The 11857-nt window shown below is 38.2% G+C and overlaps 1 protein-coding gene and 1 long non-coding RNA gene across 3 annotated transcripts in view; one reads left to right on the top strand and one right to left on the bottom strand.

The window, feature by feature from the left end:
- The window catches only part of SPATA22 (spermatogenesis associated 22), a 16022-nt gene extending 4171 nt beyond the window's left edge, over nt 1-11851 (top strand). The window contains exon 8 of one of the 2 annotated variants that reach the window (XM_017731002.1): nt 6857-11851. In XM_017731002.1, coding sequence (XP_017586491.1) covers nt 6857-6919 — 63 coding nt within the window. In that variant the 3' untranslated portion in view covers nt 6920-11851. Of the gene's footprint in view, nt 764-6856 lie in introns of those variants that run through there. The other variant, XM_008631107.2, reaches the window with a different exon arrangement.
- The window catches only part of LOC108445906, a 33877-nt gene continuing 23098 nt past the window's right edge, over nt 1079-11857 (bottom strand). The window contains exon 3 of the long non-coding RNA XR_001860937.1: nt 1079-3273. This is a non-coding gene — a long non-coding RNA (uncharacterized LOC108445906). The remainder of the gene's footprint in view (nt 3274-11857) is intronic.

Genomic DNA, 11857 nt, shown 5'->3' with positions numbered 1-11857 from the left:
TGTTCCTATTTCCTTTTCCCCTACTTCAGAAGCTTTGTAGCAGATCTCTTGGGAATTGCAAAACAAAAGAGTTGTCAAGAAAATAGCAAACAGTATGGGGATTTTTTTTTTATTATTTTATTATACAGTGTTGGCAATTGGAAATTTCACATTTAAAATAATTGAAATATTGTATCCAACAAGTCAAATACAGAAAACAGTTAATATTCTAAAAAGGAGCCAGCTAGTCAACGCAGAAACACATTAATGGAAAATACAGCTTTTAGTTACACTTAAAAAATTATATATTTAGAATAAAACTTGAACCTGGTCCAGCAAATTGTAACAGGAAAACGCTTTTACACAGTTCAACGCGCAGACAGTCTTTATTTAAAAAAGTGATCTGTCAGTGTGAGCACAGGCATTGTCAGCAACAGCCCCCTCATGCTCCAGGTGAGATCTAAAGGATGTGCTTTAGCAACTGCTGCAAGAATCACTGGCATTATCATCTCTGCCTTCAGTGTGAAGCCAGTTCAGAGCATGGATGCTTCAAGGAGAGTTTTGTCAATCCAGTTGTAGAGGTTATGTACACACGTTTGATTCCCTTTAAATATTATAAAATGTTAAAGGAAGCTCCAAATGGAAGCTTTAGCTTGAATCATAAAAGGTGCAGAATATTGCAGGATGCAGAGGCTGACGATTTGCACAACAGAAGTTGGGCTTTAAGAAGTAAAAGATTTGGTACAGCAGTGTTGTAAATTGTACGACTCTGCTGTAACTAATTTAAAACTGATTCCAGTTAAGTGATTGATGCTTCCAGTTCTGCACATGTGAAACTTATGTTAATAAGTAATGACAGGAATAGGTCCTTTGTCTACTAGGTGTGTTATGGCTGTTAATAAAAATCTAAAATAATTTCACTTTTCAGGAAGTGTTTAGATCTTTGCAAAAAAAGTTTCTACTTGACACTAACAAATCACTTTTTCTAGTGAAACATTAAGTGAACAGTCGTAAACATTACACAAAACAGAAAAAACCCTACTCAATACAGTTTATACACACTATTCAACATTTTTCAGTTGTTGGGTGATTTTTTTTCTTGACCATATTGATCCTGTCTTGTATAATGGTTCTAGTGTAAAGGCACAGGTTGGTTAGGAAAGAAAAGCCTGCATCTCTGTCTCTCTACTTTGTGGTGATTATTTTCTTTTTGCATGTTGTTTGTTATTCCTCACTTTTCTGACTCTTACATGAAAATTATCGATCTCAGCCATTCATTAAAAAAAGTGTAAGACATCACTGAAAGCACATAACTATACAGAAGTGACTGAAATTTATTCTTCTTACTTTAGGGCATTCCTTCAACCTATTTTGTTAAGTGTTTGGAAGATTTAATTTTTCAGTCCTTGTGAGCAAAAGTGCAGAGCAGCCATGCTCTCTTTCTCAGTGTACTTAATTCTGCACTGGAATCTGTATTTTCAAAGAATTTGCTAAGTTTATGTGCAGAATTTGCTTTTCGAGTGCATGGAAATGTAACAACATTTATTGACAATTATTTTGGAAACAATGTAACGTTCCATTGAAGTTTAGAAGGGTGAGGAATGTAAACAAGACTGCAGATGTCTTTGATGTATATTAAAATAACACAGTGATTGTTCTATCTGTTTGCATTTTCTTACACATCCTCAACATGTCTCTGTCTGTCCCTTCATGTACACCTTCCATTAAAAAAAAATAAAAATTCAGGAATCAGTTGGGCTCAGCTAAGTGAAGAATAATAAATTTGATCACCTGGTTTGTGCCAAAATACAAAACTAAGAAGTACAGCTCTGAATTAAATATAATCTATGTGACTTTCTTTTTAATAAATAATAGAAAATAAAATATGAGAATAGAATTAGAATTAAATTTTTATTTTAAATGAAAAAACACAACAGTGGAGTGAGATTAGAACCCAATGTTTCTTTTGCTTAAGGCAATCAAGTGCATTTATTTCAATGCTTGATAGGAATGAATTCAGTGCTGTTGTGGAAATCAGACCTCACAGAATTCCCATACAGACTAATGAAATATGGCCATTTGCTAGTTCTGACACAGCATCAGATTTTTGCTAGTCATGTTCAATAGCATTTCACTTCACTTTTTTTTTTTACAAACTGGACTCTTAGTTGCAGTGGAAATACTGGAATTAGTTCATCCTGGCTTGTATTATCACTACAGACAAGGGCCATTGGGCACAGACATTTTTGTAAACAGAGATTTTTTTTCTTCTCAGCCTTATACAACAAAACCCAAAATCTAAACATTTTGTTAAAGTCCACCTAGAATTATAATTTAAGAAATACTGAAAACAAATTCCTAGGATTTTTTTTTCCTGTTGTTAAACTATTAAATCATCATGAAGCCTTTGCAAGTAGTTAGATCTCTCAAAAAAACGAAATTTCAGTTTTACCCAAGACTTCATGAAGATGTCTCTAAATCTTGGCAATTAGAGCAGTAGTAAAAACTGTGCCCAGAACTTAAAATATGCAGGTGCTGCTAATATATATAGATTAGAAAGAAATTTTTTCTTGTATACAATTCTTTTTAGCTATCAATCTTATCTTTAGGCTGTGGCTATTACTAGGTGCTTTTTTCACTAATCAAAATAATTGTAACAAAATATCATTATTGATTTTAAAGTTACTGGGTTCATAAAAGTTCTGACATTTAACAATATATCAAAAGTGAATTGAAGATTTTAAGATTCACAATTTTGAGACACAAAAGAAACTGGGAGGTAGACAGATGTTTTGAGGATAAACTGATTTTTTTTTGTCTAAGGCATTATGCCATTATATGTTTAGAGCAGTGTAAAGGCTGTTGATTAATCCTATTTCAATTCCAGAGTGTTCACTGCTCGTGCTTACGGAAGACTTTCAATGCACTTTTGGTCTTTGTCAATCTGACCCCTTCTCTTCCCCATCTCCTTTCCTCTCTTTAGCAATACAGCCAACTGGAAGTGCTATAATAATTTCTGCCCATTACTGTAGACAGGAGTGTTCTGTTCTTAAACAGTAATAAAATACTATAAAATAGTAGGTATTGGAGTTGGAGATATGTGCTCTTTTGGTGCATATTTTGCAAAGAATGGTAAAAAGACAGACAACATGACCCCAACAATTGCCAGCATGTACCCCCATCCGATCTGGCAGTCTCCTGCATAGTAGATGTCTGAGTTCTCACAGAATCTCTTCACAGTAGCAGAGTTGAAACCAAAAGGGTAAACCAAAAGCCCAGAAGCCATTATGAACACTAGAGAGGAGAAAAAAAATCACACCAGTTATTACCAAACATTAATTCCTTTGGGAAAAAAAAAATCCTTATTTTAGAAAGGCAAATATAAATATTATATTAAAATCAATGGAAAAAGTCATAGCTTATAAAATCCCCTTGTGATTGGCCAATTATCTTCCTTTTCATAATTACCTCTTATGGACAGCAGTGGTGTGACAAGGCAGCAAGTTGGGATTTTTTTCATGAGAACTCTTGCCATTAAATAACTTCAGAAACGCTGTAATCCAAATTATGTAGCCATGTAAAATGTAAGGTGATTCAGATACAATGGAATCCAGAGGAGAAGAATTCCTAAGTTGGCAGATTCCAAACCAGCTTCGCTTTCTTCTCAACAGCATTTTTGTGCTTGAGACAAACAATTACTTTGTTCTGCCAAATAGAAACTTTCAATGAAAGAGTTCAAATGTAATTTTTCAGATTCTCCTGATGAGGTTCTGATAATGTGAGACTCATTAGTACCGACTCAAATTGTTTAAAACATCCTGCATTTGACCCATTGATGAAAAACACCATTTATCTTCTTTTTATTTATTTTGTGTCTCTTGACATTGGAAAGCCAGGCTTGCCTTCTGCAATTACCCTGCATTATCCATTGGCTTTTAATAGAACTTCACAGATTTTAATCTTTAAGGAATTCACATCATATTCAAATACCAATTTATGCAGGTAATTGAATCAACAGCAGAACCACTTTTCCAACTTTGTAAATAAGACTGCCCAAGGTACAAGTCATGAGTACAACAAAGATGCACTAAAATTCTCCAGGAACAACTCTTGGAGCCTGACTCTGCCCACCTTGGAAGTGAAGAGGGGCTGAGCCAGGCTAGTGTGAGGGGTTACACCACCTTTTGTTTGAGAGAGCACTGAAAAAAACATGTTCTCTTTTCTATCCTGTCTGCTAATCAATTACCACTGCATTTAAAATCTCTGCTCTATTTTAAAAGGCTTTATTTTACATAACAAAAAGACACCATGGAGCAGTCTCTTTTCCTCTCTTCCCATTTTTCCAGGACAGTGTTTTGTTCAAATTCAGGGTAGTGATTCAAGAAGCAATCAGAATTAACAGTTACTGTTTGAGCTGATAGATAATTCATAACCAGCAAACATCTAATGAAACATTAGGATTATAAAACAAACACTACGTGCTATTCTCTGTGTTTGTAATTGCCTTTCAGGTAGGGCATATGCATATTACTCCAATTATAATATTGGAGAGGCTTAATCTTAAAAGTATCCACTAAAAAAAAACAATCACTCATTAATCTTTTTTAATTAAAAAACACTTTAATAAGCTTGAGGGCTAGATGAAGTCAAAAAGTTTAACCCACAGCCTGCTGAGTCCCTGAATAATTTGAATTAAACCTTTCCTTCTAGTCCAAATGGAACCTCTCAGTTAATCCCTTGTAGAAAACAAAAAGATGAAGAAAATGGAAATGAAAAGGAGAGGAAGCAGAGCAGCAGCAAACTTGCCAGTCTGTTTCCCTCTGGGTATCTCATGTACGGGTACAAAGAGAAGCTGCCTGCCAAGAAGTGGAACTCTCTGAGAGCCAAGTGTTTCACCTGCTCCAACAGCCACCCTCTTTCCTGTAAACCTCAGCAATAATTTTGCAGTGGTTGCTGTGGCCTTCCCCTCTTTCCAGGCACAAGGTGGGTGATGCTGTAGGAGCCAGCCAAGGGATAGGTCCTTCCCAGCACAAGCAGCATCCTGAGCCAAGCTCACAATTCCTGATCCTCAGGGAGCTGCATCTGCTGGGGGTGCCCAGGGCAGGGGGAGCTCACAGATCTGAGATTTCAGCAGCCGTGTTCCTGCATTTAGGACCGAACAGTAACCAGCCAGACGTGCTGAAGCTGAATACAAAGAAGTAAGTTGTGTTATGCAGAGCTCCCTAACTGCACACACGATACCACTAGAAACAATATAAAATGAAACTACAGTAAAAATGAAGTTAAACTAGACAAGGACAAGGGGTAATGGTTTTAAATTAAAACAGGGTAGATTCAGAGTAAATAGAAGGAAGAAATCTTTCATGATGAGTGTGGTAAAATACCAGCATATGTTGCCCAGAGAGGTGGTGGATGCCCCATCCCTGGGAGGATCCAAGGTCAGGTCGGACAGGGCTCTGAGCAATCTTATCTGGTTGAAGACATCCCTGCTCTTCTCTTCCAACCCAAACTATTCCATGTTTCTGTCATCTTGTTCAGTAAAGGTCACTGAGCTTTCCCAAAAGATGAGAAAGAGCTGAGGGCCAGCACAGCCTGAGAGCCATGTGACACTCTTGCACACCTAGGAAAATTCCCAGAGCACCTCCTCTGGTGGCAGAAACACAGGAAACAACTCAAAAAACGGGAGACTTTTCCTACTGCTGTTGTAAACAGCAGTGAGAATGTTAAACCACAAACTAACCCCTGTTAAACCATGGACCTGTGCAGTTGTAGTTCACTCTGACACAGCTGGGACATGGAACAAGGGGCTGCCCAAGAGCCTGTGGTGCACAGGGGGTGCTCAGCACAACCCCACTGCGACCCAGACTGCTCCACTGCACCAGGAATCTTGAAATAGCCCCTGGGTGCAAAACCTTCTGTGAAACGTTGGGAAAGTGAGCCACTTTTACAAGAAACAGCCACTGCTCTAAGCAAGAAGCAGGTCTAAAATTGAAATTTCAGTTTGTTCATCTTTTCAAAAATAGCATCTCATTCGGTGAAAAAAAAAAATGCAGAATTGGAAACAATCCTGTCAGTTATAAAATCCTTTCCTAACAGTTACATTTCACTGTTTTTCTGACACTGTCTCAACCCCTTGCTCTGCTTCACATATCTGTTCATTATATGTTTTCATTTTGATTGGGTTACACAGAATTGTTTTGAAGGCTGTGTTTTACAGTGTTTTGATTACCACTTGGTGCTGATGTTGCATGGTGGGATTTAATGGAAGCAGCTTTATTTTTTTCCAAGGCTAGAAATAATCTGTCACAGCTGAATGTATGTGTTCACATATCAAACGGGCTAAAAAGTTACCCATGGTTTCATATCCTCAGGCATGTCATAGAATGACCTCATTATTCTCATTTAGGTGCCCTCTTTCTTACAAAGGCTCCAAATATTGAATAGCCCCGTTATTATCTGCAGAAGCCAAGCTTTCAGGCATGGTGCTAATGACTGCTTAATGGTGCTGTCTGTCAGCAGCACAGCGAGCTGGGACAGCGCACAAAGAAACAGTGGGGCTCCATTTAGGCTCCCCGTGTAACACTTACGCCTCTGCACGGCTTTCCAACAACAAACATCACTTTAAAAGGTGTCACAATACAGCAGAGAGTGCATCTCACCGTTCTGTGTGGTGTAATCCTGCTGTCACACAAGGTGATAAGGCCAGACAACATATTTGGGTCTGTTCTGCAGCATAAAGCCTCTGGAGAGGACTTGCTGGTAAAATGCATAGTTGAATTCTTTTTTAGCATGGCTTGATCATTTGATTAATCTCCCATCAGCTATTAGGTCTGGTTAAAAAGTGCTTGTTTTGTTTTGTTTATTATGTGCCACACAGGTGTTTGTTATTTCTGGGTCCTCCCCACCTGAGTCCTCTGCAGCAACTCACAGCCAGTGCTGATGGCAGCTCAGAGACAAGGCCAAGAGTTGTTGGTTCAACAGTAAGTGATATTTCATTTCTGCTTTCTAATCTCGAACAGTTACAGCCCCACCCTCCTCCTCTCTGCTTCCCTGGTGTTCTACAGCCAGACGGTAAATGGCAGTTTCTCCTCTGAAGGGTTTGCTAGCCAAGGCCTGGTTTTATTTTTAAAAAGTAGGTTTTTGAATTGGTTGGTTTCTAAATAACATAACTTTAATAGGAATAAGGTATTATTTGAAAGGAGGACACTTATTTTTGTAGGAAAAAAATGTAAATTGTTGGCATAAATACTGAATCAATGACACTTCCAGTTGGGGAAAATAGCATTTTCTGCTATGTTAAAATTAATAATATATAACTCTTTGTCATTGCAATGGTTTATTCATTTCATTAAGCTCCTGTACAACTGTTCAATTATTTAAATCTATCACACCATTTTCAAGTTGATTTTAAACCAAAGCAAAGCAATGCAGTTCTCTGGAGTGTGTGCAGAGGGCACCAATGTACAACACTCTTAGATACCATGACAAAAAAAGGCTATTTCCATTCCACTTCTTTTGGCAAGACTAATGGAGTTTCCAACATCTGAAACACAATAATTGAATAGTTTTCTGTATTGTGAACTAGGAATGTTTAAACTGGGCTAAGCTTATGTTTATCCTTCCATATTAACATTGGAATGGATGGAAATCCAAAGGCGGCTCACAGAGAACAAAAAAATGCTATTTTATTTTATGGTGTTTGTTAATATGTTTAGGTGATGTGTAGTAGTGAATTATGCTGTGTGCATGAATTCCCTTTCTGAAATTACCTGCTGTAAGAAGATTAGTTTGTCTTAGAAATTTAATTTGCTTACTTTAGGAGTGTATTATATTCCTGATACTTGTGACAATGACGGATTAATTGCAAGCTTGTGGGACGAATCAGACAATCATTGGAATTACGGCTGATTCATAGGCAAGCAAGGGTATTATTCCAACCTTATTACAGATTATCACAGTCTTATGTCTACTTGGAAGATTTTTATTGACAGAGCTTAATCTACCAAAGCAATTTTCACTCATCTCATCAAGAAGTTTCCTCTTACATGTAATCCATTACCTCCCTTATTAAACTTGGCAGTTCCTCATATGCACAATCAGTTGACTTTGAATAACACATTTCCTCTCAGGTTCATACATTTTATTAACCTAATAATTTTATTAGCTCCTCTCCAGCTTTTCTTTATGTTTATGTGATTTTACTTACATCATTTTAAATGAGAAAGCAGGTGCTGATCCAAAGCCATAGACAGCTCAACACCAAACCAGAAATACAGGTAACAGGGAAAACCTAGCAGCCAGTAACACAGCCAGACATCTTTCAAAAAATCACCTCTTATGCTACTGCCCTGGCTGGCATGCACTCCATCCTTCCCAGCACTCTTCCCAAGCAAATATTTTTGTAGCATGCCTGAAGGGTTTCTACATTTGGGGTATTTAGCATAAATTCCCTTGTACAAAAAGGAGGTACCTATATTTCTCTTCCATATCTATCTCTTGAAGACAGTGCTAAGTAAGATCCAAGGTTTTTATTAGTAATAGCTGGACATCAGTGTACAAAAAGAAACAAGATGGAATTTTGGGCTTATCTGAAAATTAGTGATTTCCTTTTGACTACTTCAGGAAAGGAGGAATTATCCAGGGTAATTTGGGGAGAGCTGAAGTATATCTAAAATCAGCAGTCATCATTTTAAATGCCTATCACACATAAGTAAAATAAACAGGGAAGTGACTGTAAAATAACCAGGAAAATGACCTCTCAAAGATAAAAGAAACCAGACAAAACCCTACTGTTGTTACAGCTGAACTTTGGAGGATGAGGCAAACAGGGACACTCTGAAATGCCACTCTGCTCTGTTGAACTCGTGGCAGGTGCATGTCAGGTACCTGGAGTTCAAACTCTTGGAAGCAGCCCTAGCAATTATTCCCTCCAAGGAAACCAAAAAGAAGAGCAGGGAGAAGGGATAATAATGCCCATATGCTTGGTATAAAGATGTAGCTGCCTTCCTTTGTAACTGAATAAAGAGCTGGAACTCCTAATAATGGCACAGCCACTTCTAACGTATCACAGTTTAGCTGCTTCTTTGTAAAGAATTATTCCACTGGCGTCATTTCAGTCAAACATGTTGTGATTTGAGGAGCTTCTATCAGTGCTGGACTGGTGCCAAAGAAGTAGCTTATAGCAGTTCCTTTTCTGGCTTTTCTAAATGGTGCAACTCACAAGTTAGTGCTTAGCAGCTGTAATATAAATGTAGTTATAACGAGAGCTGTGTCGCTTGTCAAACCCCTTTGTAGTTAACAAAGGGAATGGATTCGTTTGTTCAATGTCTCCAAACTCTGTGTTTAAAGAAATGCTGAGTTTGTGACTCCAGCTCACAAGCTAAGGAACTGCATCAGATATAGTAGGTTGTATTTTTATGTATGTACATATATGCAAAATTATGGGGAAATATGTGTATATCAAAAGCTGGGCAATGTTCTCCATTTCAGTTTATTTGGATTTAGCTGAGGTAGAGTAGGAACTCGTTATTTTAAATAAAGCCAGCACTGAAATAGGGGTGTCTGTGCACCTTTTTCAAACAAATCTTTTTAGTGCCACTAAAATACCCCTCTCAGGTTCTGTTGGCACAACTCCTTCCCTCAAGCCCTCATTCTACAAATAGCCTCTTTCAGAAATGTCTAACAATTGTAGGAATAGCTGAATCTATCTCAGTTACTAACTGAAGGGAGTAGAATCTGACTATCCAGACTTTGGAAAAGAAATTCTCTGAAGCCATCACAGAGGTAATTGGGCTTGGTAATTGCTGCATTAGCTGCAAGTTTATTAAGGGCCACAAAAGGAAATGCCATCCTGGTGACCTTTGAGGCTGCATTTCACAGCATGTTTTCTGCATGAGAACAAATGATGAAACTTGACTATTTCTGCCAAGTGAGTGGTAGCTATGGTGAAGATTTATAGCTGTAATCTGGTAATCTATGGGCCTAATCATACCGTTATAGAGTTGCGTGTCATTTACTCAAAAAGCCCGAAATGATCTAGCACTGTGTAGACTATGGTGAAGGAGTGCATTTTATCATCTGCAAGGTTAGGAGAAATACAGCCTCTTTAGCAGACTGTAAAAGAGAGACAAGAGCTAATGTTTCTCAAAATAGCAGCATGTTACACAAAATTTTACAAGAGTCAGAGAGCTAAGAAATGGGAACTGTCAGAGGCACTCTCATTTGGAAATCATGACGATTTTCCTCTTTTGTACTGCTTCAATAATTACATAGATTTTCTTTTTTTTTTTTTTTTTTTTTTTTTTTGGAAATTATTTAAGTCATGCTCATTTCATCTCAGAGCAGCAAACACAGAAGCAGACTAATAATATAATATTGACATATTTAAGTGTTGGATTCTTTAGCTGAGAGCAGCATGTTCAGAATGTATCATGCCTGTAATGTGCCTGTATTCCCTTATCTTTTTGTCACATTTTATTCAACAGTTAAGAAGTGCTAATAAAAAGTGCATATTTCAGTTGTTCTATTTTAGGTAAACATAACATGGTACACATTTTCTAAGCAATGCACATTGGTTAACTGTGCAACTCCATTTCTACAAATAGCAATAAGGGTGGCAAACGCTTTGCTTCTCTTCTTAATTAACCTAGCCTTGCCAAAACTGCTATGTTCTTCAGCACAAGCAGGGAAGGAAACTGATGACTGAAATTTTAAATTAATGCTTTTTCTGTGCTCTTTTGGCTGAGAACAAGAGCAGCTTCCACCTACCATCTGATGCATTCCCTCGCAAAAGAAACAGTGTCAGCCTGGGTCCATGTGAGGAAGGAGTGAGGGAACAGACACATTTATATTGTCTTTCCTTTGGAGCCAGCTCACCTGGGAAGGGAGGATGCTGCCCAGTTTGCAGCAGGTCTTGGCTCCTGCTCTGCCTGTCAAATCCAAGTTCTTAAATAGCTATTTAGAACAGGGGCTGAGGTCCAAAAGACAGGCAGTGATGTGTAGATCACCTGAAATGTCATGATTCGACATGACACATTTGCTCCCTTCTCCTCCCCACCTGCTCTGCCCACAGATCTGATTTAAATCAATCTTTTCACCTCTCCCAAGACTCACAATTTAAGCAGAGCAGACACTGATGAAAACAGATTTATAATGAAGCTGGTGGCCATTAAATACCAGCCTTCCACCAGAGGTGACCTTATTGTAAAGTGTTGTAGAATGAATTTATTTTGACTTTGCCCATTCTCTACCTTGTCTGACACACTGGCAGCCGAGGCAGTGGTGGTGGGAGGTCTGAGAATAATGCCCATGTCTCACTTCATTACAGCTGCACTTCACATCCCAGCAGTCTCCAAGCCTCAGGGATATCACATTCATTACCTCTTTCAGAGACATGTATTTTACATATATGGCTGAAAGGTGATTAGAATCCCTGACACAACAGCATTTTATCTGGAATGCAACCATGAAAAATGCGTGCCTAAAACAAAAAAGACATCCTACGTCTTTCTCCTAATTGATTTAAGCTACAAAGACCAGCTTCAGTTTTCCCAAGGCACAGGAACTACCAGGAAGACACAAATTGCATGTTTTCAAATCTCCTCATAAAAACTGCTTGACAGGGGGTTGAAAGCGGAGTTTTCTGTTTCTCAGATGTCCTAGTCCTGTGAATGTCATCAGTCAGCAGAAGCTCACGTGCCACCACCTGATCATAAAGAACAGTTCTGTAACAACCCTCATTTCACGCTGCTGATTCCAACCCACCATAAATCAGCCACACCACAAGTAATGTTGGAAATAATTGTCTGCTCCAGAGCTCCCCTCTCTCACAGCCCAGGTGCCACACAGCTGTAGCCATATGTAGACCCTGTCCTGCTGA

The sequence above is a fragment of the Corvus brachyrhynchos genome, unplaced genomic scaffold, assembly GCF_000691975.1.
Source record: "Corvus brachyrhynchos isolate BGI_N302 unplaced genomic scaffold, ASM69197v1 scaffold283, whole genome shotgun sequence".
In the NCBI taxonomy this organism is placed as follows: Eukaryota; Metazoa; Chordata; class Aves; order Passeriformes; family Corvidae; genus Corvus; species Corvus brachyrhynchos.
The sequence above is the reverse complement of the archived record's forward strand: the minus strand, read 5'-3'. Positions and strand labels throughout refer to the sequence as shown.